General features: G+C 38.0%; 1 protein-coding gene and 2 pseudogenes across 2 annotated transcripts in view; 2 read left to right on the forward strand and 1 right to left on the reverse strand.

Annotated features, from left to right (window-relative positions):
• ACBD6 (acyl-CoA binding domain containing 6) overlaps positions 1–26,272 on the reverse strand; it is a 149,290-nt gene that overhangs the window by 112,950 nt on the left and 10,068 nt on the right. For both annotated transcript variants that reach the window (XM_066255129.1, XM_066255127.1), the window contains exon 3: positions 25,686–25,782. In XM_066255129.1, the coding sequence (XP_066111226.1) occupies positions 25,686–25,782 (97 nt within the window). The remainder of the gene's footprint in view (positions 1–25,685; positions 25,783–26,272) is intronic.
• On the forward strand, positions 1,278–3,813 carry LOC136324269 (peroxisomal biogenesis factor 19 pseudogene; annotated as a pseudogene).
• Positions 11,518–11,947, forward strand: LOC136324277 (small ribosomal subunit protein uS10-like; annotated as a pseudogene).

A 26,272-nucleotide genomic window follows, 5' to 3' on the forward strand; every position in this document is an offset into this window, starting at 1 on the left:
AGGCAGTCAGACAGACTCCCGCATGCACCTGACCAGGATCCACCCAGCATGCCCACCAGGGGGCGATGCTCTGCCCATCTGGGTCGTTGCTCTGTTGTAACCAGAGCCATTCTAGCGCCTGACACAGAGGCCATGGAGCCATCTTCAGCGCCCGGGCCAACATTGCTCCAATAGAGCCTCGGCTGCAGGAGGGGAAGAGAGAGACAGAGAGGAAGGAGAGGGGGAGGGGTGGAGAAGCAGCTGGGTGCTTCTCCTGTATGCCCTGGCCGGGAATCGAACCCGGGATTCCTGCACACCAGGCCAACGCTCTACCACTGAGCCAACTGGCCAGGGCGAGAATGTTTTATATTTTTAACGTCATTTTTTTTATTAAAGATTTGTCTGCAAGCCAGATGCAGCCATCAAAAGAGCCACATCTGGCTTGTGAGCCATATGTTCCCGACCCTTGATATAGAAGATGTAGTCATAATTATTTATCCAGATATGTAATTACAATATATGAACCTTCAGGTCATTTTTGGTGTTCTTCTCTTACTATACTGTTAGACTTATTCAGGTCAGTCTTTTAAAAACAAAAAAGGCAACGGTAATTTACAGTTTTAAATTTTCAAAGGAGCTATGTTCATAAGTAAAACCTTCAAAAAGTTTTTAAAACTCTCTTCTCGGCCCTGGCCTGTTGGCTCAGCGGTAGAGCGTCGGCCTAGCGTGCGGAGGACCCGGGTTCGATTCCCGGCCAGGGCACATAGGAGAAGCGCCCATTTGCTTCTCCACCCCTCCGCCGCACCTTCCTCTCTGTCTCTCTCTTCCCCTCCCGCAGCCAAGGCTCCATTGGAGCAAAGATGGCCCGGGCGCTGGGGATGGCTCTGTGGCCTCTGCCCCAGGTGCTAAAGTGGCTCTGGTCGCAACATGGCAACGCCCAGGATGGGCAGAGCATCGCCCCCTGGTGGGCAGAGCGTCGCCCCCTGGTGGGCGTGCCGGGTGGATCCCGGTCGGGCGCATGCGGGAGTCTGTCTGACTGTCTCTCCCTGTTTCCAGCTTCAGAAAAATGCAAAACAAACAAACAAAAAAAAAACAAACAAAAAAAATAAAACTCTCTTCTCATTTTCTAAATCAATGGCAAGCATGACTGCCTCCAGGGTAAGAAACTTGCACAGATAGTAATTGTATTTGACAGCAGCAATTACATGCAAGGTTGGAGATAAGAAGACCATTAATGTGTGGGCACTAATTGCTCTGGTATTTTCAGTTACTATTGAGGGTCAGCTTGAAAATAATTCATGGCAAACTTTACCTGGGATGCAGTTGGTCCAGGAACATGTAAAGACACTGGTTATAGGAACAGCAGGCATGCAGGACATTCCTCTGATAAGAGACTGATAAAGCACGAAGAAGAAACAATATGCAATACTAAAAGGTATTCCCACCTATACTTATCAACTAACTGAAGAATATCAGAAAAATTCAAATAAAAATAGATTTCTCAAATTATGATGGGGTTGATGTCCTGATTAACCCATCATAGGTTAAAAATATAAGTAAAAAATATATTTATAATAATATACCTAACCTGCCAAACATCAGAGCTTAGCCTTGCCTACCTTAAATGTGCTCAGAGCACTTACAATTGCCTCCAGTTGGGCAATTATCTTAGTTTCATCTTGAGCCATTTCCTTCCTCTGTTCTCACCAGAAGGAGGAGGCACAGATGGGGGTTTTGTAGGTGATGGATGTGAAAACACAAAACACATCCTTAAAACACTATGCCCTGGTTTTTGTTTACCCTCGTGACTGCATGGCTGACCAGGATCTGTGGCTCACTGTCCCTGTCCAGCATCACAAGACAGGGTCATACCGACTAGCCCAAAAGAGAAAAAGAGTTCAAAATTCGAAATATGTTTTCAACTGAATGTTTTGCACCATCATAAAGTCAAAAAATTGTAAAACATACACAGAGGACCATGTGTATGATCAATGCTAATCTTTATTTAGCAAGAATTCAAATAAATTATCTTTCATAATATCACACTATAACAAAAACTGAATACTTGAAAATTATATTAAACAGAAGCCTTAGAAGCCTGAAAACTCTGGAAACATCAAAAAGGCAACATAAACAGCAAGCTTACCCTCAAAACAATAGAAATATAACAGACTAAATACAGATCTTTGTCTCCCTCGCCCTCCACATACCATACTGGAGTCACTCAACAACTAAAACAAGCCTGGGGAAAGTTATGAATACATCTAAAGGGAAAAGATGCAGGGGGCAAGGGCTGGGATAGAAATTTACCTTGGCAGTAAAACCTGAACTTTCGGGGCCTAAGCCTGAGAATACATTCACTTAGCACATAGAGAGGAGTCACTCCCACCACATGTGGGTCCTTCACATGTTGAATCCTGCTTCCTCTGTCAGTCCTAAAGGGTCCTGGTAGGCTAAACTGTTCCCAATTTCTTGTTTAATAGGGGCCTATCTTTTCTCAGCATTTATGTGCAGAGTCCTAAGAAAAGAAAGGTCTCTTATTCCATCTCACCTTGTCTCAGTGAGAGATCAGAGGTTACTAACTCATTGGCCCACTAGACTAGGAAAAAATGACATCTGCCTTTGCCTGTCAGTTGATTATTACTCAAAAGATCTCAATAATCAGGTCAGTGCTAAGAAAACTTAGTCAGTAGCCAGAGGAAAATGATAAGCACTTGAGAGGGAGAGGCTAAAAATGAATCACATGAGGGGCTTCTTTGGCGAGAGGCAAAATTAACTGAAGAAACATAATTTTCATACAATATTATGTAAAGACACACAGACATACATAAACACTGAGTTATTCTACAGAAATCTGCTGCACTACAGGCAGTAACTTTTTATCAATGTTGATAATATACAACCTATTTTAATGCATATCTTCTTAGAATGGCTCAAAATAGCCGGTTGGTGAATAAGTATGATTCAGCAACTGGAATGTCTTCAAAAAGACAATGAAAAAGGTGCATAATTGTCAGAACCACATTCAAAGAGTATAGGCGCCACATTATGAGGCATAATTTATGTTAACAAATATCCCTAACTTTCTTCATTTCAATTCAATTCAACACTGTAAGTACTTTCAAGCATTTACTCTCTTAAACACTGAACTTATCATTAAAAAGTATATAAACCAAAGTACCTGCTATCAAGACATTTAGTGGTAAGCAAAATGGTTGTCGCAGAGGACTGTGTGGGGTGGGAGTCAACATAGACCAGGAATTGGAATTGCTTCTGGAAAGTGCTCTTAATGATTTCAATAAGGCCAGACCCCTGCGACACCTCTTCCTAGCACAATGGCCCATGATGCTTCAAGGCCCCAAAAGAGATCACCAGAAGACACTGCTAAGATGCCCTCTATGCCTCCCAAGAGAAGTTTTTCCAGAAGCTTCGACAGTGAGCTGGCTTCCCAAGCCACTTCAGAATTCGAGAAGGCAATGAAGGACCTTGCTGAGGAAGAGCCCCACCTGGTGGAACAATTCCAATAGATCCCAGGCTCCTGGAAGAGTGGGCAGTTATGCAACTTCCCAACAATAATTCTCTTCTTGCCTAAAGGAGACACAAGTGGAGAAAAATGCCGCTGATCTGCAGAACTCAGGCATGTCAGAAGAGGAGCTGACCAAGGCCATGGAAGGGCTGGGCATGGCGAAGGGCTTGGAGAAGGGAACATCCTCCCTGTCGTGCAGGGTACCACACAGAACCACCACTGAAGATCACAGAAAAGTGTCCAGAATGGTTGCAGAGTTACCAGGAATCTCTCTACCTCTAGAACAGTTTGAAAAACAGCAGAAATAACAGTGTCATGGGCAAGACAGTGAGGCCACTCAGAAACTTGTTTTGAGATGGTGCTCGATCTTCAGAGGATGGCTGGACTTGAGTCATCCTCTAAAAGAGCTGGCTGGGGAGGTGCCTCCTGGTCTCAACTTGGACCTGGATGTCCTCAATCTGCCAGGCCCACCAGGTGCCAGTAGCGAACGGTGTCTGACCATATGGAACACCGCATCCCCTCCCTAATTCCCAGCCATGAGGAACGACTGGAGTCAGCAGAACAACTGGGAGCTGGGGCAGGAGCGGTGTCTGTGGGAGTGGTTTGCCAGCTGCCCTCTGTCACCCCACCCAAAATGGTGCCAGACCAACTGAACCTTTTCCCTGTCTTTCTAGGAGTAAGACCTGTTCTGCAGGCCATTTCTGTGAGCCCTTCTGATTGAGGCAAAGCCCTTCTGCTGCTAGCAAAGGCCCAGCTACTTTTTGAGGCATGCATTGTCTCCCCTCTCCCCAAATAATGTATTTGGCCACTGTGATGTTAACCTTTGTACCCAGGGTCTTCATGCCTGTTCTCCACTCCCCTCTCTTGAACCTGGGGAGCAAGGACAGTCTCGGGATATCAACAGTAAAATGCACTAAAAAATTCATAATATAAAACTCTAAAATTATTCATAACATTAAGATACTGAACGCGACAAGCTCATCAGGCACTCTGGTAGTATATCAGAACGCTTAAGATAGTCCAGTTATTCTTGAGAAATATCTAATATTCTAGTAATTTGGCTCCACTCTACCTTAACATTTCTAATTTTAAAATCATGGTCAGAAATTTATTTTTTTTGCATTTTTCCATAACTATAATTTACTATTCTATTACCTAAAACTTCCCCTCCAATTATATATGTATAGTTTGGTAAGGATATCTTGGATGTGAGAACACACTTCAGTTCATCAAAACAGAGACTGAAATGTTCAATCTTAGCTCAGCTATGGAGGCTCAGCTCACATCAGCTAGGACTCACAGGGGGTGAACAGCTGATGAATATCCTGATGATGACAGACAGGCAAATGAGAAGACTAGTCCTTTGTGACTATTCTAGTCCCAATATAAAAGTCTGTTTACTAGGAACTGGGGATCTCACTAATAGCTGTTAGTACATTTAAATGTACAACATTCATTTTAGTTTAATTATAACATATTAAACAGTAAGAAGACTCTGGCACCCCATCTGGTAATATGTGTTCAATGCCAAGATCCTCAAGTCCCATGGGGAAGAGGAAAAATTTAAGCCCATTAGTTATTTAATTCATAAATTCCTCTTATTCAGGGTTCTACTAAATGAGGAATTCTTGTACAAGGAAAAGACTGTTATGCATCTAGTTGTATTATACAATACTCTCAAATTTTACAAATGGAGGAGTCAAACACACAAGATTTCAAGGAAACATTTAAACCCGGTAAACTGCATGATTTTCTTCAAGATGTTACTTTGGGAGTAAAGGTTTAATTTAGTAAGCTTTGACTCAAAATGTAAAATGAAGCCATTAGCATGTTATTTATTCTAATTACATTCCATTTTAAGGCAGCGAACCAACAACACAAAATTGAAATGTAAATACATCATATTCAAGAAGGATTTCCTCAGATTATTTATGACCATATTTCTATAAAAATATTTACTATACAAGTGATTTGGAAGCAACCTCTTGCAATGAGGTTGTAACTCCTAAAACAATTAATAAATTTGGAGTCATTTATTTTCAAAGCACCCATAATATTTTGCGAGTTGAAAGAAAATTTCGTTATTTCTTACATTACTATTAACTAACAGCCTAATCTGGGTCTATTTTATTACTTTCAAAATGGTCAGAAGGAAGGATACTTCCCAGCTATATTAAGTAATGTCTAAGAGTTTTGTGCTCCTAAAAAAACAAAACAAAACATAAACCCCCCACTAATCTGAAAGAATTTTGTCTAGTATAGTCAATACTCACCACATGAGATAAACCTGAACTGCCAACCACTCTAAAATATCTTCACCTTAGTGGGTTTTCCTTTTCCCTGATTTACTGATTGTTCCTTTACAGACAAGAGTGATAGTTGTTCCTTTCTGACATTCTACCTTGGCTAATATGAGTTATGACAGAATCCAGAATCTAGTAAATAAGGTCTACCTCACAATAGGGCTGAACAAATCCAATAGACTATATTGGATAGGTTTGTATTGGACTGTAAAGGTTTCTGAAAGAGAATCCTTCAGACCTTGGTAAAACAAAGATAGCCCAGTTGAAATTACAAGTTTAAGAGATAAAACAGCCTTGACAGAATATTTTCAATTTCTGTACCTTGATACATATAAGCATTCTAAAACCAATGGGAAAAAATGAATACAACATATTTTATGATGATTTAAAAATGCATTTTTATTTACACTATTTTTTTAAATTTTTTTTTCTGAAGCTGGAAACGGGGAGAGACAGTCAGACAGACTCCCGCATGCGCCCGACCGGGATCCACCTGGCACGCCCACCAGGGGGCGATGCTCTGCCGCGACCAGAGCCACTCTAGCGCCTGGGGCAGAGGCCAAGGAGCCATCCCCAGCGCCCGGGCCATCTTTGCTCCAATGGAACCTTGGCTGCGGGAGGGGAAGAGAGAGACAGAGAGGAAGGAGGGGTGGGGTGGAGAAGCAAATGGGCGCTTCTCCTATGTGTCCTGGCCGGGAATTGAACCCGGGTCCCCCGCATGCCAGGCTGATGCTCTACTGCTGAGCCAACCGGCCAGGGCCTATTTACACTATTGAGTGTATTATATCACATCTAGAATTCCAAAAGTTTGAACAGTTTTTCTTTAAGAATATTAGATTTAGCCTGATCTGTGGTGGCGCAGTGGATAAAGCATCAACCTGGAATCAATGAGGTTGCTGGTTCAAAACCCTGGGCTTGCTTGGTCAAGGCACATATGGGAGTTGATGCTTCCTGCTTCTCCCCCTTCTCTCTCTCTCTCTTCCCTCTCTATAATGAATAAATAAAATCTTAAAAAAAAAAAAAGAATATTAGATTTACATATTGCTCTGTAAGTTTCCTATAAAAATGTACCATTAAAAATTGAAAAATTTAGGCACTAAAGATACATTCACACCCTCCTAACCTACCTCTTTATTCTTTTAAATAAAGTCATAAAACCAAGATCTTCCATACATAAATTTTTCTAGGTCAATATCTCAACTTCTTACATTTAAGTTTAAATCATTACATTAATAATTCCCAAGTAATAACATTAGGTCTGCCAAGTAGTGGGCACTTAAAATATTTTTTAATATATGAATGCATTATAAAATTTAGAAGCAAAACATGTTTTTGCTTTTAAAGAATTATAAAAAGGGGGCCCTGGCTGGTGACACAGTGTATAGAGCACCACCCTGGAGCGCTGAAGTCACTGGTTAGCCCCGCGGCTCAATCCTGAGTTCATCCAGTCAGGGCACACATGAGAAGCAATCAATGGCACAATTAGGTGGAGTAAAGAGTTGATGCTTTGCTCTCTCTCTCACCTTCTCTAACACACACACACGCTCACTTGTTCTCTCACACACAAAGAACTTTATAAAGGGTAGTTTCTCTTCAATCCTGACAGAACTTCATAGTAATGTTAAAGTAACACTCTAGACCTATCTACTTACCCATATTTTTTTAACTAATGACCAATAAACATTAAAATTCTCTCCATTTTCTGAATATACCAAACTCTCTTATACTTCTACTCCCTTGCATCTGCTGCCTCTACTTAAAATGCTGTTCCATTCTTTTCTTCCACTAATAAACTAACTCAACCCCTAAGGCCCAGCTTAAAGGTTACCTAGTGGCTTTCCAACATCAACAAGCAGTCATTCCTGTGATTTCACAGCCCTTTGTTTTCAACAGTATTAGTATTCTTCACACTTCACCAAAATGACCAGTTTAAATGTTTTTCTCTTCCAGTAGATTTTGATCTCTCTGAGGGAAAGTATTATAGTACTTATTTTTATATCCCAAATCTAGCACTGCTGCCAGGCAAGTTGATTCAATGAAAAATGGTAAATGAACAAATGAATGAACATATTCCTGAATCTTTCTAACTCAGTAGCTATGTCACCGTAGTACAACACAAATTACAGGAGTTTAATATTTTGTATGTTACCTTAACATCCACAGAATTACAGCATCTCATGATTGGGAAGAACATTAAAAAACACTTAGGAAATTATTAATATGATGATTAATGATAAAAAATAAATAAAAGTAAAACAATGATTGATATACAATTTAAACTGTCTTTACACTTAACCATGTAAAATATTTCAAAGGTGAGGCATCATCATATTTCTCACAGTAAGAAAAATAACTACATCAAACTAATTATCTTAGTATCCTTTTATCTAAGTTTAGTTAGGACGATAGTTCTACTACCTAATTTGGGTAAATGTAGACCAGGGGTCTCAAACTCAACTCAGCATGTGGGCCGCAGAGCAAGATCACAGCCATTTGGTGGGCCGCACTAGGTCTACAAAAGGCAACTGTTACGCAACACTTTTCTCACTGCAGTTGAAAACAAAAAAAATCAGTACAACAAGCACAATCGTACATGCAGTTTACTCAGTGTCACAAAACGACCAGAAACTGTAGTTCGCATCACAACTGCTGTTAACTAAGCTAATATCTAGCTAGGATGCTAGAGAAATGAAAAATACAAGTAGGCCCCTAGGCTTACTTAATTTTATCCAAAATATTTTGAACTTCGTGGATTAGTCTGCGGGCCGCACAATATTGTTCGGTGGGCTGCATGCAGCCCGCGGGCCGCGAGTTTGAGACCCCTGATGTAGACAGTATTTTAAATATTCTAAATTAATTTTTTAAGTTCACAGGCTTTTGGTGGTGACTAGAAATCTATCAAGTGATTTCACAGTTTGATTATCATGCTCATTCAACAAGAGCCTGGCATTTTCCCAACACTTGTGGTTTTTTTGACTTGTTCGAGAAAGAAATTAAGGCTGTATTACTGGGTGTATTTAAATTTTAAGTAAAATAATTTTTTTATTACTAAAACAATTACAACAAATCTTCATTAAAATTTATCTTTATTAGTAAATTGCTTGTGCCAAAAATAATAGACCAAAAAGCTTAAGATTCCAAAAGCTTAAGAAATACTTTCTAATGATCCAGAAAACTTGTGGCTTCTAAGTGATTTTTTTTTTCTAGTAGTTATAATCAAGATTATTCAGCTTTTACTACTGAAAAGTGAAAGCTGAAACACCTACACAGAAACTATCAGCGATTACTTAGAATAACAATCAGCATAAAGTAGGTAACAACTCTCAAATACCAAGAAACTTGTCTTCACTTGACAGGGACTCAACTCTGAACCCTATCTAATTACTTGTGGTCTTAAGCTACTCATGTATAAGTTGGCTAAAGTAACTGGTAAACACTCCTTTGGGGCCTATCATTTGTAATATTGATTGATTGGTCTGCTGCCTACCAGGATAAGTCGAACTTTGAGTTTATAATTAGGCTGCATAATGTGGAAACAGACTGGTGGTTCACTACCTTGCTTTATGAAATGGTATGGACATATAAAATGAAACTGTTCAAATAAATGAAGTGAGAATGCTGGTTTCACTTATGCAGCTTTGAAATATTTTTAGCAACATCATAACATATGTCCAAAAAGCTCAGTTATAGTTCAACAAATGACGTAGGAAGCAGAGATCCTACTTCATTGTATATGTGCATTATTTCTCACTTATTCATTAATTAAACTTATAGTCACTGCCTCCTAATTAGGAGTACAAGGGTGACCCAGCCTCTTAAAGTTTAGAGGAAGGAAGAGACAAGTAAGAATTCACTGTCAATTATAATGTCAGTAAATACTATTAAAGGAAAAGTATAATCTACATAGATTTTAAAGTTATATTTTATTTATCTCCAAATCCCATGAAATAACATTCTCATATTTTATTTCCATCTTCTACTATGAAGCAACTCTGGCTCATGGTTTGCAGTCACACACTTAGGAAAATTCTGAAAATCATAAGTGTGTACAAAGGCCACTTTGTGATTTGTCTAGTGACTTTGTCAAAATGGGATCAAACTAAACATACTGACCTGCACTCTATCTCATATTTTTATATATATATATATATAAATGGACAACTTTATCATTCATTTTATTGTTAGATAGTATTCCATTATATATCATTACTTAACCATTTCCCTATTGATGACCATTTAGATGATTTCCAACTTTTCAGGAAGGTAAACAACACTTGAAGACTGTTGTCCATTGACTCTCCACTAAAAGTGTAGGCCTGTGACTTCCACATGCTCTGCCAACAAACCCTCTAATTCAATCCATCAGCTGAAAAGTAGTATATACTGTTCTATCTCACATTTCTTGATTAGTAGTGAGACTGGGCATCTTTCACTATTTATTGGCATTTGTATTTCTTCTGGGGCTAGCTCAGGGGTCCCCAAACTACGGCCCGCCGGCCACATGCAGCCCCCTGAGGCCATTTATCTGGCCCCTGCCGCACTTCCAGAAGGGGTACCTGTTTCATTGGTGGTCAGTGAGAGGAGCATAGTTCCCACTGAAATACTGGTCAGTTTGTTGATTTAAATTTACTTGTTCTTAATATTAAATATTGTATTTGTTCCCATTTTGTTTTACTTTAAGATACGTGCAGTGTGCATAGGGATTTGTTCATAGTTTTTTTTATAGTCCAGCCCTCCAACGGTCTGAGGGGCAGTGAACTGGCCCTCTGTGTAAAAAGTTTGAGGACCCCTGGGCTAGCTTCTTATGAACTTTGGCAGTAATTTCTCACCCATCCATTAGCAGTCTATAATTAAACTACAGGATTCTGTTATTCTCAGTTCTGCCCTACTTCCTAAAATTACTCCAATTTACTAATCAGATACTTAAAGTTATCAGTTTACTTATCTATAATATCATAAAATCTTCACTGGTTATTCTGTCCAGCTATAACAGAAAAGGACAAGGTAAGAACATGACAATTTCCTTACCCCCAGTTTCCATAATTATTGCATATATTTCACACGGATAAAGAAATTTCAGCATGCCATTTTCGAAAAGTTGGCATTTCCATCCAGTTTCTGTATGTCCTCAAGTTCTAGCCATAATGCTTCAGTATCAGTCAGAAAAATGATCCCTGCTGGCCACCATCTTTGTCTCTAAGCCAATCAAGCTTCACTGCCACTGTCCAGTTCAAATTTTCCTGTCCCATATGATAACCATCTCCAACATAGAACCTTTTCCATAGAAGTACAGGCGCCAAGAAATTCAGACCCAAAGTTGTAGTAAAATCTATTTTTGCTCTTATACTCTTTTTTTTCCTTTCAAGAATTACCCTGATCGGCCCTGACCAGTTAGTTCAGTCGGTTAAGAGCATCATGCTGAAATGATAAGGTTGTGTGTTTGATCCCTGGTTGGGGCACACAGGGGAAGCATCTGAAGAATGTACGACTGAGTGATCAACAAATGAATGCTTCCCTTCCCCCTCCTCTCTCTCTGTCTCTCTAAAAATCAATAAAAGTTAAGCCCTGGCTCTTTCAGAAGATGCTGCTGCTGTTTAGTGAGCCGAGTCCCTCTCGCTCCTGCTCCTGACTCACCGCTGTTCGCCCTCGCCGAGGAACAAGTCGGTCAGGAAGCCGCACCGCAGCCATGGTGAGGCGGAGGGCGGCGCCATGCGGTTGCAGCGGTGGCGGGACTCTGCCCCGGGTCTCTCGCTCTTTTGGGGACGGATGCCGGGATGGGGGGAGGCGGCTTTTAAAGATACCAGAAAGACACCCGTGGAACCAGAGGTGGCGATTCACGGAATTAGAATTACTCTAACCAGCTGCAACGTCAAGTCTCTGGAGAAGGTGTGTGCTGACTTGATCAGAGGTGCAAAGGAAAAGAATCTCAAAGTGAAAGGACCCGTTCGGATGCCTACCAAGACTCTGAGAATCACTACAAGAAAAACTCCTTGCAGGGAGGGTTCTAAGACCTGGGACTGGTTTCAGGTGAGGACCCACAAACATCTCATTGACCTGCCCTTCTGAGATTGTTAAACAGATTACTTCCATCAGTATTGAGCCAGGAGTTGAGGTTGAAGTCACCATTGCAGATGCTTAAATCAGCCTTTTTAATAAATTGATTATCCGTTGTTAAAAAAAAAAAAGTTAAGTTCTGGCCGGAAAGCTCCACTGGTTGGAATATCCTCCCGGAGCGTGGAGGATGCTAGCTGGATTCCCTAGTCAGGGCATATACAGGAGCAACTAGATGTTCCTGTCTCTTTCTCAAAAATAATAATAATAATAATAATAACCCTAATCGTTTTTGTTTTCATTTTAATTTTTACATTGTATCCAAGGGTCAAACTTATCACCTCACTCTCCCTCTTCACCTCTGCCATTCTCTAAAAACTGAAAAAAACCAATAAACATATAGTATTCTGGCTATAAAGCTACTAATATTTTTGGTCTCAAATTATGACTTATGTCAAACAGCGGATGTCTTACACATCCTGTGATGTGCCTGTAACTGCACAGCGCCCAGAGGATGCTCGGCTGTGCTACTGAAAACAACGCAGCATTCAGTGTTTTAAACCCTAGCCTTTGCAGTATTTTTTTTAAATCAACATATTTCCAACTAGGTTAAACAAAATCTAATTCATACAGCTGACAGATTAGATATATATGGAGAAAAACTGTATTTTCTATAACTCTAAATTAAAGGAATATGACTTCATGTATTAACTTTTCCCTCTGAATAATTTCTCTATAATTTCAACCTAGTAATTTATTCAGCATGGCCTACCATGTGCTATGTTATCACTCACTAACTTCCCCAGCTACACTAACATAGCAACCCATTTATTTTTTGGTAGCATATTAAAAAAACTCTTCCCTCTGTTAAATATTATAGTGGCATAATAAAAAAAATAATTTATATTGGCATTATATTCTACAGTTTACAAATACATTTCTACATATATAATCTCAATGAGTTATAATCTTCTGTCAACTTTAAAACATGACAATAGACTACAAATTTCCAAAGCAAATCAAATCAAATATGGTAAATAAGATTCTAATAATAAAAGAGCAAAAGGAGTATAAAGAAATTAAACTGCCATTGCCTTCCTACCTTGCTCCAAAACAACTCCACATTTGCAATGTTGGCTCATTTTCCTAATTTAAGCATTTTAAAAAATACACACATAAATTTCCCTATATTGTATTTCAATCAATTGCCTAAGCTGAGGTTATAATGTCATAAATAAAGTACTTGATCATAAATTTCTCAAAAGACATAAAAATCGAAGACATCCAACACAAATTAAATACAAAAAAATACAAACTAAACAATGAAAAGGAGTTATAAAATTTAGGTTGATCAGTTAGTAAACTAGTCTATTCTGAACAGATTTAGTCTTTATTTTATTATCTGTACTGCTATTAAGATTATAACTATGCACCAAAATCATGTTGGTCTAGTCTTCATTTTATGTTTTCTTATAAATTATGGACCTATGAGAAAAAAGTCAATCACCTTTCAGATGTTTGACTGCAAAAGTACTACTTGGAATAGCAATGATATGAGTTATTTAAATCCAGGACTCTGCATGAAATGAGGGCTATCTGTGAAACAGCACACACTTAACCTAGGGCATGTTTTACATTTCAAATACCTAGAACATCTCAAACTTCCCTGATTCTGTATTTACACAGCTGACGAGGATCCAGAAATTTAAAAAGTGGCCTAGAAAACTGAGCAATGCAGCTTTTACTATTTCATAGAAACAAATGCTATATCTACAACATCTTATCATATCCAGGCATTAAAGGCCACTTTGCTTGTGCTTACTATAAAATATATTTTAAAAGAATATGTAAAGTTATGTTGAACAGATTTTTAAAGGACATGACTGACATTTAAACAAATGCCATTGTGTGGAAATGGGTTAAAATAATCATTTTTTGTTGTCTCTCCCTTATTTTAGCGGGAGAGAAAGAGGAGGGGGTGGGACAGACAGATAAGAAGGGAGAGAGATGAGAAGCATCAATTTTTCACTGCAGCACCTTAGTTGTTCATTGATTGCTTTCTCATATGTACCTTGACCGGGGGGCTCCAGCCAAGCCAGTGACCCCTTGCTCAAGTCAGTGACCTTGGACTTCAAACCAGCAATCTTGAACTTAAGCCAGCAATCCTGGTCTTAAAGTCAGCCACCACTGGGCTCAAGCCAGCAACCACAGGGTCATGTCTATGATCCTGCGCTCAAGCCGGTGACCTCATGCTCAAGCAGATGAGCCTCTGCTCAAGCGGGCGACCACAGTGTTTTGAATCTGGGTCCTTTGCGTCCCAGGTCTATGCTCTATCCATTGCGCCACTGCTTGGTCAGGCTCAAATGAACCCATTTCATGAAAGTGTTATTTCAATAGAAGTATATTCTAAGTTCTCTAAAATTTCAGAGCATTTTGCATTAACTTGTGAAAATAACCTACTAGAAACTTGCAACTTAAGAACTGTTGTCCTATTTACTTTTAATTGTATATTTTCTTATTCCTACATGATATAAATAATCTAAAGTTAATCTGTCATCTTGGAAAAAAGGAGATAAATAACCACTCTTTTTCAACAGGCATAAGGTAGCAAAAAAGACTACAGATTTTATCTAAGCATACAATGATCAAATGAATAAACAACAGAAAACGAGTGTAGTTGGTATAGCAAATTATTTCAAATACATGGTCTTTAGCCTCAGTGGAGGTTTACACCAATGTGTTTGCTTAAAAACCTCTAAAAAACATACACACACATTTGGAAACACATCTCTAATTACTGAAGTTGTGCTTTTAATATTATTTCTGATGTGCTGAAATTTTAGAAACTTACATATAGTATGGGGCAAGGCCTGGTCTGAGGGGGTTTCAAGTAGAGTTAGAGAAACTCTTTAAGTAAACATATCCTATAACATCACATATTTAGGAACCAAACATGTTAACTCTTCCATTACTTCATTACTCAGAGTTGATTTACATACTTAGTTGACCCCTGAGAAGAAGTTAGACTGTGAAAGAATGCTACACACCTTACTGACAAACAAGAATGACTCACCACCCAGAGACAACAAACAGCATCATGACTGAGGAAAGACTCATCAGGCAGCCTTGGCCATTCCAGATAAAGCCATAGGAGGAGAGTTGTTGGTCTAAAGGAAAACAACCCCAATTTAAATTTGCTTGGAAGATATGACAAACACAAAGGTAATAGATGTTTGTGTGTGTATCACCAATAATTACTTTAACAAATTTAAAAAAAATCTTCTAATTCAGTTTTTTTAAGATATGGCTCAATGACAGTAATTAAACTGGATGATTTCATGATTTTACACCGATCAGCAGAAATGCTAGAGAAAAGAAGTAAAACGTAACTGATTTGTTATCTTAGTTTACTGGGAAAATCACATTCAAAGAGCATAAATTCTTTAAAAATTTCAGATGACATATAATTAATCATTATTATTATAAGATTTCAGTAGGATTACAGTATTAGTTTACGCTAAGTAATGCAGCCTGAATGGTTCAATAAATCTTGGCTCAAGCAAATTTCAAAGGACAAATTAACATTGTCACCCTTAGGTTTTACAACAAATAGATCTGAATAGAAAACAAAGACTACAGCACTTCCAAGTACAGAAATCTAGTATAGTACTGATTACAGTAACTTTAAACTGTGAAACACTGCCCTCTATAGACAGTTCAATTTACCTGTATCTCAAATAATATGATATAATCCAGACTAGGAATTCTGGATTTTCCTGCCTTGTTCTTGACTCAAAAATCTTCTGCTCCATAAAGCTATTTAAAAAAAAAAAATTTTTTTTTTCTGGAGAGATGCCTATTGCAAATACTCTTCAACCTCTTTTAAAGTCTCTCCTTCCCTCTGGCTCACCCAAAACACCATAGGTATTTCAGATAAACCATTTAGCAGCAGTGTGGAAACCAGAACTGAGTGGTACCGATGCAGACAGGTAGAATATGTAGGAGGTATTGCAACAGCCTAGTCAAGTGATGACATACAAAGAGAAAAGCAGTTGTGTAAAGTGCACTTTACTCATTCATGTTAATGGCCTGGCCCCTGCAGGCGTTACACTTTTAAAAAAATATTTTTTGTGACCCTGGTCTAAAAACCATGAGCCATGATCACACAAAAAATGTCAGGGCTAAAAAGTAAATTTAGAATCAACATAGACTATAGTTAAAACTGTGGTAGGGAGAAACATCAACACAGGATAAATCCTTGTGCAAAAAATTATTTAATCATGCAGACTTCTGCTTCATGATATTCCTATCATCTTAAAAGTGGTAAACATTCAAATCTTAATGCAAAATTCACTTTCCCTGTGTGTGTATTTTAATCTTTAGTAATAAGTTAGTCCTTAACCATAAATGCTGAATTTCTTACTTATTTCCAGGTAGGTTTTTGAGAAATTGGAAGAGCATCCTGTACATGCTCTATAAATGCGAGCTGAATTAAATAATCCCCCCAATACTGAGCATAAGTTATGCCCCGGAACCTGAAGAAGCAAGAAAGGAGTCAGAAGAGAGGGTCAGAAATAGGTGCTGAGAGAGAAATGTCAAGGGATTTGAGAAGGACATTAGAATAATCTAAGAACTATTCAGTAGACACCTGTGCCTTGTGCTAATCTTGCTGGCACTGTAGGCAGTATGGCCAGGATACAGAATGAATCCAACATGGTCTTAGGCTTTCAGAAGCCTGTATGCTCCATGTAGTATTAGCAAGTATAAAGGGTAGAGGAGAGTCTTGCTAAGATGAGGAGCTTAATACATGAAAAAATGTAGGGTAGGAATGATTCTCTAGTATAAAGCAGCCAGAGAAAAGAAATTCAGTTCAATACTAATACCTGGTAGTCAACAACAATTAAATCTGAATGATGAGAAATATATCAAAAATTAGTTTGTGGCAAAAAATACTTATCTAATTTTTTAAACAGACATTTCAAAACTTATACGGTACCTTTACAGGTAAGTACACTCCATGTACAAATTTATCTACTCTGATGCTTTCAATGAATTTGTATTAGGTAAAGGTAAGTTGATAATGCTATAAAAGCCCCAGATGAACAGAGCAAGTTTAACAAAGGACTAGATGGCCACTGGATAGCTAGACAACCATTTATTCAGCTATCAGGGCAAGAGAGTGGCGTGTGAGTTCTCCATCTATACTGTTTGTCTTCATGGACAACACACAAATATAGCATAGTGACCAGTAAAGTGAACAGAAAGTTACTAATAAGATCCCAAGTAAACATAAAAGTTTTAAAGATCTAAAGGGTTTAAAAAAAAAGGCAAGAGACTAGCTGGTCAGTATCCAAGGTATTAACAATACTATTAAAACACACAGAAAGCCCTAGCATTCCCGAGAATAAAATCAAACTTTTTATAATGAACTTTGCTCCCTCTGGTGGTCACAAGAGGTTTTACCAGGTGTGAACAGGAACGGAGGCAAAGCAGAAAGCTCTTCTCAACTTTTCATCTGACCGCACCCATAAACTAATCACTAAAATTCTGGGCCACACCAAAAAAATATATTTTTGCTGATCTGACAAAAACAGGTATAATTTTGATTGACTTACAAAAAATAATAATAGTAATTACTTATCTTTTTTGCTACAAAATGACTTTAAAAAATCTGGTACCTATACTTGTATATAAGGATTTTTGATACCAAGAATTAGCCAATCAGTTGCACTTATTGTGCAACGTGACCACTAAGATGCAGCTCTATTATATTTATGGTTCAAGACAGGGCATTCACACTGATGGATATTGTTGTGTTGACTGCTGTCATTTTTTGATAATCAAAGGGAAAAGAGGTCAGTGCCCCTGACGAAAAAGTCAAGGATTGTATATTTTAAAAATTCTTGTGGCACACCTGTCGAAAATTGCTGAGGTAGATGTCAAACAGAACTACAGGAACTATCTAGATTAACTTTCATCTGTATGTCAGACAAATGCTCAAATTACAAAACAAAAAATTCTTTAAAAGAAAGGAGTTTAGTGTAATGAAAGTAGCAATACAGAATTATAGAAACAGTCACAAATGGAGAGATACTTCTAGAAGTAGGATTGAATGAGTATATAATGTATGGGGCAAGAAACTTTATGAAGTTTCATATTCCTCTTCCACTGTTTGAATTATTTCCATATGCCTATATTACTTTCATTAAAATATTTACTGGACAATGTAGAAGAATATCTGTGTTTTTTTTCAAGTCCACAACCAGTGTATTTCCCTTCCCATTCAGAGTGAAAGCCACAATCCTTAGGATAGACTACTCTGTGTTCTGACCCTACCTTGTTCCCCGATGCTTTGTCCCAGCCCCCATCACCACACACCACTGAGCCTACCTCGCAGTTTCCAGGGCACACCAGGCATGGTCCTCCTTAGTGACCCACATAGTCCTTCTCTTGACACGCAATGCTCTTCCCCAGGTAACTGTATGGCTCATTCTTCCACTCCCTCAAACCTTCGCTCAGTGTCATCTCTTCAGTGAGCCTTCCTTTATCCTTGTATTCAAAATGTAATCCTAACCCTTGTACACTCATCCTCTTCTCTGCTGTATTTCCACAGCATTAATCAACTTCTAATACACTATAACACTTACTTATTTAACTGCTTGTACCTGCCAGACTGTAAGCTTCCTAAAGCACGGTGGTTCTCTTTTGTTGACTGCTGTATCCCTAATCCTTAGAGCTGTAACTTGCACACTTAAGTGTACAATTAGTGAGTAGAATGAATGAAATCAGTACCTTAAAAAGTGATCAAAAAAAGACAAAAGGCCCCATTTTATATTTGGTTTAATATGAAACAGTGCTCTATTATAGATTAGGTTAAAATTTTATCTATATATGCAAAATACACGTTATTAATCTTTTAAAATGAGATCTGCTGAAATTGTTTTTGCATTAAGAATTTTTTGCCTGATGTGTAAAACCAACAGATACCAAATAAGTTCAAATTAAATTATTCTGTTAGTACTCAAAAGCCTTTCTATAGGACTCAAAAGAAACAGTACTCATCACATTATGCACATGAACAAAGAGTTACATATATCTTTACAAATCAGTGTTTCCTCAAAAACTAAAAGTAGTATTCCCATATGACCCAGCAATCCCACTTCTGGGCACATACCCAAAGGAAATGGAAACAGGGTCTTGAGGAGACAGCTGCACCCCTATTGCAGCAGTATTTCCAACTTTCATGATAGCCAAAATATGGAAACTATCTAGCATCTGTCAACAGATGAATAAAGATGTGGTATGTACGTATTTATATACACTTACTTATACACACACTCTCTTGCACTCAGTGGAATATTACTCAGCCATGAGAAAGAAGAAAATTCTTCCATTTACAACATCATGAACGGACCTTGAGGGCATTAATGCTAAGTGAAATAAGTCAGACTGAGAAGGACAAATATTAATTTTGTATATCGCTTATATGTGGAATCTAAAAAAGCCAAACTAATAAAAACAGAGTCGAGTGGTGTTTACCAGGGGCTTGAGAGTGGAGGATGGGGGAGAAAGAAGGGAAAACTTTGATCAAAGATCACAAACTTCCAGTTATAAGACAAGTTCTGGGGATCTAATGTACAGTATGGTGATTCTAGTTACTAATCTTCTATTATATACTTGACATTGCCAAAAGAGTAGATATTAAATGTTCTAAACACAAAAAGGAAAACAGTATTATGTGACGTGACGGAGGTATTACGTCCTAAGGTGGTAATCACTTTGTAATATATATCAGATCAAATCAACACATTGTGCACCTTAGACTTATACAATGTTATACGCCAACAATATCTCAAAGCTGGAGGGGGAAAAGTTAAGATGAGGTATAAGGAGAGCTCTAAATCCAATGACTGGTGTCTGTGTGGGAGAAAGGAGAGGGAGATGTGGATAGAGACACAGGAAAGAGGCCATGTGAAGACGCAGACAGAGCCTGGAGTTACGCTGCCACGAGCTAAGGAATACCTGAGGCCACCAGAAGCTGGTCAAGACCAGGAAGGATTCTTCCCTAGAGCTTCAAAGAGAGCATAGCTCTGCTAGACCTTGATTTCAGACCTTGAACCTCCAGAACTGTGAACGAAAAATTTCTGTTGTTTTAAGCTACAAAGGAACCAGCTTGTAATTCTTTGCAATGGCAATTGCAGGAAACTAATAGAGCCTGAAACATCTTGTGCTAGGAAGAAAATGCTCAAAGAATGATGGAGATATATAAAAAAGGGGACACAAGAGCCACTGAATAAACTAAAAATCCATGCATACACACTGACATAAATACATCACTGTTGGGAGAGACAATAAACCACGAATCCTGAGTGTCTCTACTCTGCATTCGTATCTAGCATGCCAGGCTCTGACCACTCTTTACCTGAGCCATTTCTCACCGCTGAGTGTACAGTGAGCCACCTTCATGGATGAGGTAATGTCTTCTCAACCCCTGACAGGGCAGGCTTGCTTCCACCTGCTCTAAAAGTGGTGAATCCCTGAAGCTCAGTGCTCCCTAGAGCACAACCCATTGCATTTGCAGGAACCTATCTAGGCCCACCTGCGCCATCCCTGGGGGACCAGGGGAACATGCAAATCAAATGAAGCTCATGCAGTTTGCCATGCCATGAATAATCAAGTCCTCTGGCTCAGACCTAGGAGTCTTGTACCTCTGCCAGCATCTAAGAAACACAGGCTAACTTATTAGCTTGCAAGTAGTCCTAGTCCTTTCACAGTTCTTGACAATGAATAAACAAATAAATGGTAGAGAAGGGAAAGCCCATTCCTACAGCTGAATGGCAAATAATAAATGTAGAAGAAATGATGGAGTTAGAAAATCATTAATGGATATTAAAACTAGTGGGTGAAATCTGATTAGGAAAAGAATACTTAGTCTCAAAGTATCTCCCCACAAATTACTCATTAATTAGAAAGGGAAAATAGGAACTTTACAGTAGAGAAATCAGGCAGGCACCACCTTAAGCAAGGGATCAAAATTAACATAACCCAATATTAGCACAAATGACATTATGTTTCTCCTTGAGTATTGTACTAAGAGGGACACGATTCTGTAGTATGCCTCCTAAAAATGTGTAATCTGAATCTAATTATGAGAAAACAGACAAATGCAAAATAAGTCACATTCGACAAAATAACTGGCCAATATTCTTAAAAAATATCACAAGAAAGAAAAAGCAAAATTGAGAAACTGATCTAGATTAAAGGAAAGTAAAGAGACATGACCACTAAATGCAATGCATGATCCTGGATTGGATGATGAGTCAGGATTTTTAAAATAACTACAAAGGACTTTTTTTAAATAAATGGTAAATCTGAGTATGAACTATGGGTTTTGCAATAATATTGAATCAATGTTAACATTCCTGATTTTGAAAAAGGGAATTGTTGTAGACTGTTGGTGGGAATGTAAATTGATATAACCATGACAAAAAACAATATGGAGGTTCTCCTCACAAAATTAAAAACAAAACAAAACAAAAAAAACTCCCATATGACCCAGCAATCCCGCTTCTGGTTGTATATAGAAAGGAATGTAATCAGAATCTCAAAGAGGTATCTGCACTCCCATGTTCACTGCAACATGGTTCGTAATAGCGAAGATACAGAAACAACCTAAGTGTCGGTATATGGATTAATGGATAAATAAAATGTAGTTTAGTATAAAACTATTATTCATATATGAGAAAAAAGTAAATCCTGTCATTTGTGACAACATGGATAAATCTGGAGGACGTATTAAGTGAATTAAGCCAGATAGAGAAAGACAAATATTATACAATCTCGCTTATATGTGAACTCAAGATAATTAAAAAGTCAAACTCATAGAAACAGAGTAAAATGATGTTTACTAGGGGTTGGGGGAAGGGGATGTGATGTTGGTCAAAGGGCACCAAGTTGAAGGTATATAGGATAAGTATAGATAGCTAAACAGTACTATACCAGAAATATGCTAAGAGAATAGCAGATGCTTTCATCACAAAGAAATGAAACTATGTGAGATGATACATTAGCTTGACTGCAGTAATTGTTTCACTATATATATCAAATCATTGTGCTGTACACCTTAAATATGCTTAAAAAAAAAAATATATATATATATATAAAGTTATATATGTGTGTGTGTCTCAATGCCCTGCAGGGACTCTGAGCCCAAGTGTTCTTAAAAAAATAAATAAATTTTTTTTTCAAAAGAATTCACAACAAAAATCATACGGGAAAAAAATGTCCAATTTTGATAATTATGGTAGAGTTGTATAAGAGGTCCTTGTTCTTAGGAAAAATTGAAGCATTTAGTGGTAAACAGATATGATATCACCAACTTAACTAAAATGGTTCAAAAAAAAATTATATATATATATATGTATGTGTGTTGTATGTATGCTAAAGCAAACGAAAAACAATGGTTTCTTGATAAAAGCTATCCAGAGGTTCCTTGTATTATTGTTGAAACTTAAAAAAAATATACCTGGTATAGGTATATATTAGTTAATAATAATGTATTGTTATTAGTAATTACTTAATAATAATGTATTATATACTTAAAATTTGCTGAGAATAGATCGCAAGTGTTCTCACCGCACATGTGTGCGTGCTCGCACACACACGATAACTATGGGAAGTGATGGATATGTTAATTACTTTGATTGTGATAATCATTTCACAATGTATTTATAGATGAATATCAAAACATCACATTGTACTCCTTACATATATAGTTTTTATTTGTCAAAAATAAAAATAAAAACCCACTCTCCTCCTTCCAAAAAATAAATAAAGCAAAGGAATTGCTTTGATTATATTAATTATGCAACACATTCTTAAGATGAAACATAACAAAACATAGTCCAAGGGTTGCATTTTAAAGCTTTGTTCATTTTATACTTCAAGGTACCATGCGGCTTTGATTAAAAAGTAAAGACCTTAACTTGAATTTTTATATACAAATATACACAAGTTTACACATGTGTGTGTACATCTATATCATAAGCTATATATATATAATGGTAAACTACAGAACAGGGAGCAGAGTGGTTAAGAGTGGGGCTCTAAACTCATAAGCACAGACTCAAATCCCATTACCATCACTTATTAGCTGCCTAATTTTAGACAAGGTACTAAACCTCTCTGTACCTAAATTTCTTTATTTTAAAATACAGGCAATAATAGTTTCTAATTCTAAAGATTCTCATAAAGATTGCAAAGGCAGACACATGTGTAAGAGCTCAGCACATATAGCATGAGTTATTATTTCACTGGTTTTAAAAACAAGTATCAAAAGAAAATGAGTCTTTAACCTAAAAGATCATGAACTGAATCAAATCTCTTGAGATTGGGGTCGCGATCTGCCCATACCAGTCAGAAACAAGGAGAACATGCCGAGTCAAAGGGACCAGCTCAGAGTGCTCAAACTAAAAATTTAAATGTAACAAAATTCCTCTTTACAACTAGATTATGATGTCAAAATATATTTGGAACAATGTACTAAAGAATGATGTTTATCTGAAGGTACCTTTGATTCTGCTTGGTTTACACATCAAGTATATGTTCAATCGGAGAGATTCAGATATTTTTAAAAAGCACTCTTAATGCCTATCTGGATTTCCATAACAAAGAACTACCTAACCCATGGACTCTGAAAGCATTTGTAAGAGTCCTAGTTAACAGAATTCAATTTAGTAATTAAGATATTGAAGGTAAGAAATCATAAATTCTATCACTTATCAGAAGTTATAAACTCAAATATTTGTCTACTTAGGCCAGGCATTGGAAACAGTAAAGCATAGATCAACAGAAAGAACTGAGACCACAGTTACTGGACCTGAGGAGTCCATCTAAAAACATTCAAATTCAAGTTGTTTGTCTTTTTTCAAATAATATGCCACATGCATTCAAGATGAGTTCAGCTCAGAGGGGTACCTGTTTTGACCACTGAATTTCAGGTTAAGTTTTTAGGTCTTTTATGCTATATATTTGTATGAAAACTTGATGTTTTATTAAAAATACTAATAAAAGGTATATTTCTAAGAATGCTCATGTACATCAAAAACATCAGAAAAGATTTCAACGGCACCCATAAAGCAGTCACGTTATCAAAGATATCTGCTTCTCTTTATACTCATAATTAAGATACACTTTTATACATCAGAACACATAATCATTGAGGTTCCTCACAACTCTGACATTTTAAGATTCCATGATTGATGGAACAAAATTCCTTCATAAGCCTGGCCAGGCAGTGGCGCAGTGGATAGAGCGTCGGACTGGGATGCAGAAGACACAGGTTCGAGACCCCGAGGTTGCCAGCTTGAGCGCAGGCTCATCTGGCTTGAGCAAAAAGCTCACCAGCTTGGACCCAAGGTCACTGGCTCCAGCAAGGAGTTACTCGGTCTGCTGAAGGCCCGCGGTCAAGGCACATATGAGAAAGCAATCAATGAACAACTAAGAAGTTGCAACGCACAACGAAAAACTAATGATTGATGCTTCTCATCTCTTCGTTCTTGTCTGTCTGTCCCTGTCTATCCCTCGTCTCTGACTCTGTCTCTGTAATAATAAAAAAAAAAATTCCTTCATAATGGTAATTAATATGTAACCATGAACTAACTTATCAAAAAACATTGAAAATTGCTGAATTCATTCACTTCTAAAAAGTTTGGCCTAGATATTTTATTGAAATGTTCAATTTGTATTTTTGACATGGTATCAATCCAGCCTTATTCCACTGAAACACCTGTCCACCATGATTTTAAAAAATGTTTTAAAATAAAGTTGTAACTCCACCTCTTATTAAATTCTTTATAGATGTTCTCCAATAAGTTTACTAAAAAAAGAGTACATTTAGCCCTGGCCAGTTGGCTCAGCGGTAGAGCGTCAGCCTAGCGTGTGGAGGACCCGGGTTTGATTCCCGGCCAGGGCACACAGGAGAAGCGCCCATTTGCTTCTCCACCCCTCCGCCGCGCCTTCCTCTCTGTCTCTCTCTTCCCCTCCTGCAGCCAAGGCTCCATTGGAGCAAAGATGGCCCGGGCGCTGGGGATGGCTCCTTGGCCTCTGCCCCAGGCACTAGAGTGGCTCTGGTCGCAACATGGCAACGCCCAGGATGGGCAGAGCATGGCCCCATGGTGGGCGTGCCGGGTGGATCCCGGTTGGGCGCATGCGGGAGTCTGTCTGACTGTCTCTCCCTATTTCCAGCTTCAGAAAAATGCAAAAAAAAAAAAAAAAAAAAAAGAGTACATTTAAGTGAATAACACCCAATGGCCCCAAAGTCTGAAGCAATCTCTGCTTCCACTGAATTCCTAGTACTTGGTTGTTACCGTTTTATACTCCTGATCATATTCCAGTGTGTTCTGTCTTCTCCAATATACTGGAAACCACACAGAGGCAGAAGCAAGTGCTAGTCATATTTTATTCCTATCAATAAGCACTTTGTACTTTCACAGAAGGGGCTCATGAAAAAACCCCAAGAGACACCTACCATTTTTCAACAATGATGATCTGGTGTTAAATTCTTTCAAATTCTAAAATAGTTTTTAAATAGTTGAAATTATTGTTATGCTATTTAAAAAGTCTCTACAATTCAGAGATGTTTTCAGTATTAGTGGTTATGTTAATGTTTAAGCAATTGTATTTTTAGATAAATATGCAATAAGTTTCGAGTCATTTGATTTGAGGAAACAAAACTTTAAGAATGTTACTTAAGCCTAAGTTTAAACATTTATTTGTGAGAAAGATTATGTTTTTTGAAAAGTATTATTTATCATCATAAGTCTTACCTGAGGATTCCAGTCTGGATCTAATTTTTTAACTGCTGTGATGTACTCCTGCATTGCTTGGCTCGGGCTTGAATCACCAAGTGCTTTCCATGCTTCCCTGTAGCAGAGAATAACCAAATGACCCACCATTACCCATGTAAGTAACACAACAGCATGTTTCTTATTAAAAAAAATTAACACACATTTTCTGGGCCTGGTGATAGGATATAATGTCATAGATGAGTAGCCCTCTCCTTTTGCATTTACATTGGTCTACAGCAATACCAATTGTGTGTGTGTAAGAGAGAGAGAGAGTCAGAAAAGGAGATGAGAAGCATCAATTCTTCGTTGTGGTGCCTTAGTTGTTTATTGATTGTTTTGTCATATGTGCCTTGACGGGGGGCAGGGGTCCTCCAGCAGAGCAAGTGACTCCTTGATCAAGGCAGTGATGCTGGACTTCAAGCCAGCGACCTTGGGGCTCAAGCCAGCCACCATGAGGTCATGTCTATGATCCCACACTCAAGCCAGCGACCTTGGGGTTTTGAACTTGGGTCCTCAGCATCCCAGACTCTATTCACTGCACCACCACTTGGTCAGGAAGCAATACC

The sequence above is a fragment of the Saccopteryx bilineata genome, chromosome 2, assembly GCF_036850765.1.
Source record: "Saccopteryx bilineata isolate mSacBil1 chromosome 2, mSacBil1_pri_phased_curated, whole genome shotgun sequence".
Lineage (NCBI taxonomy): Eukaryota > Metazoa > Chordata > Mammalia > Chiroptera > Emballonuridae > Saccopteryx > Saccopteryx bilineata.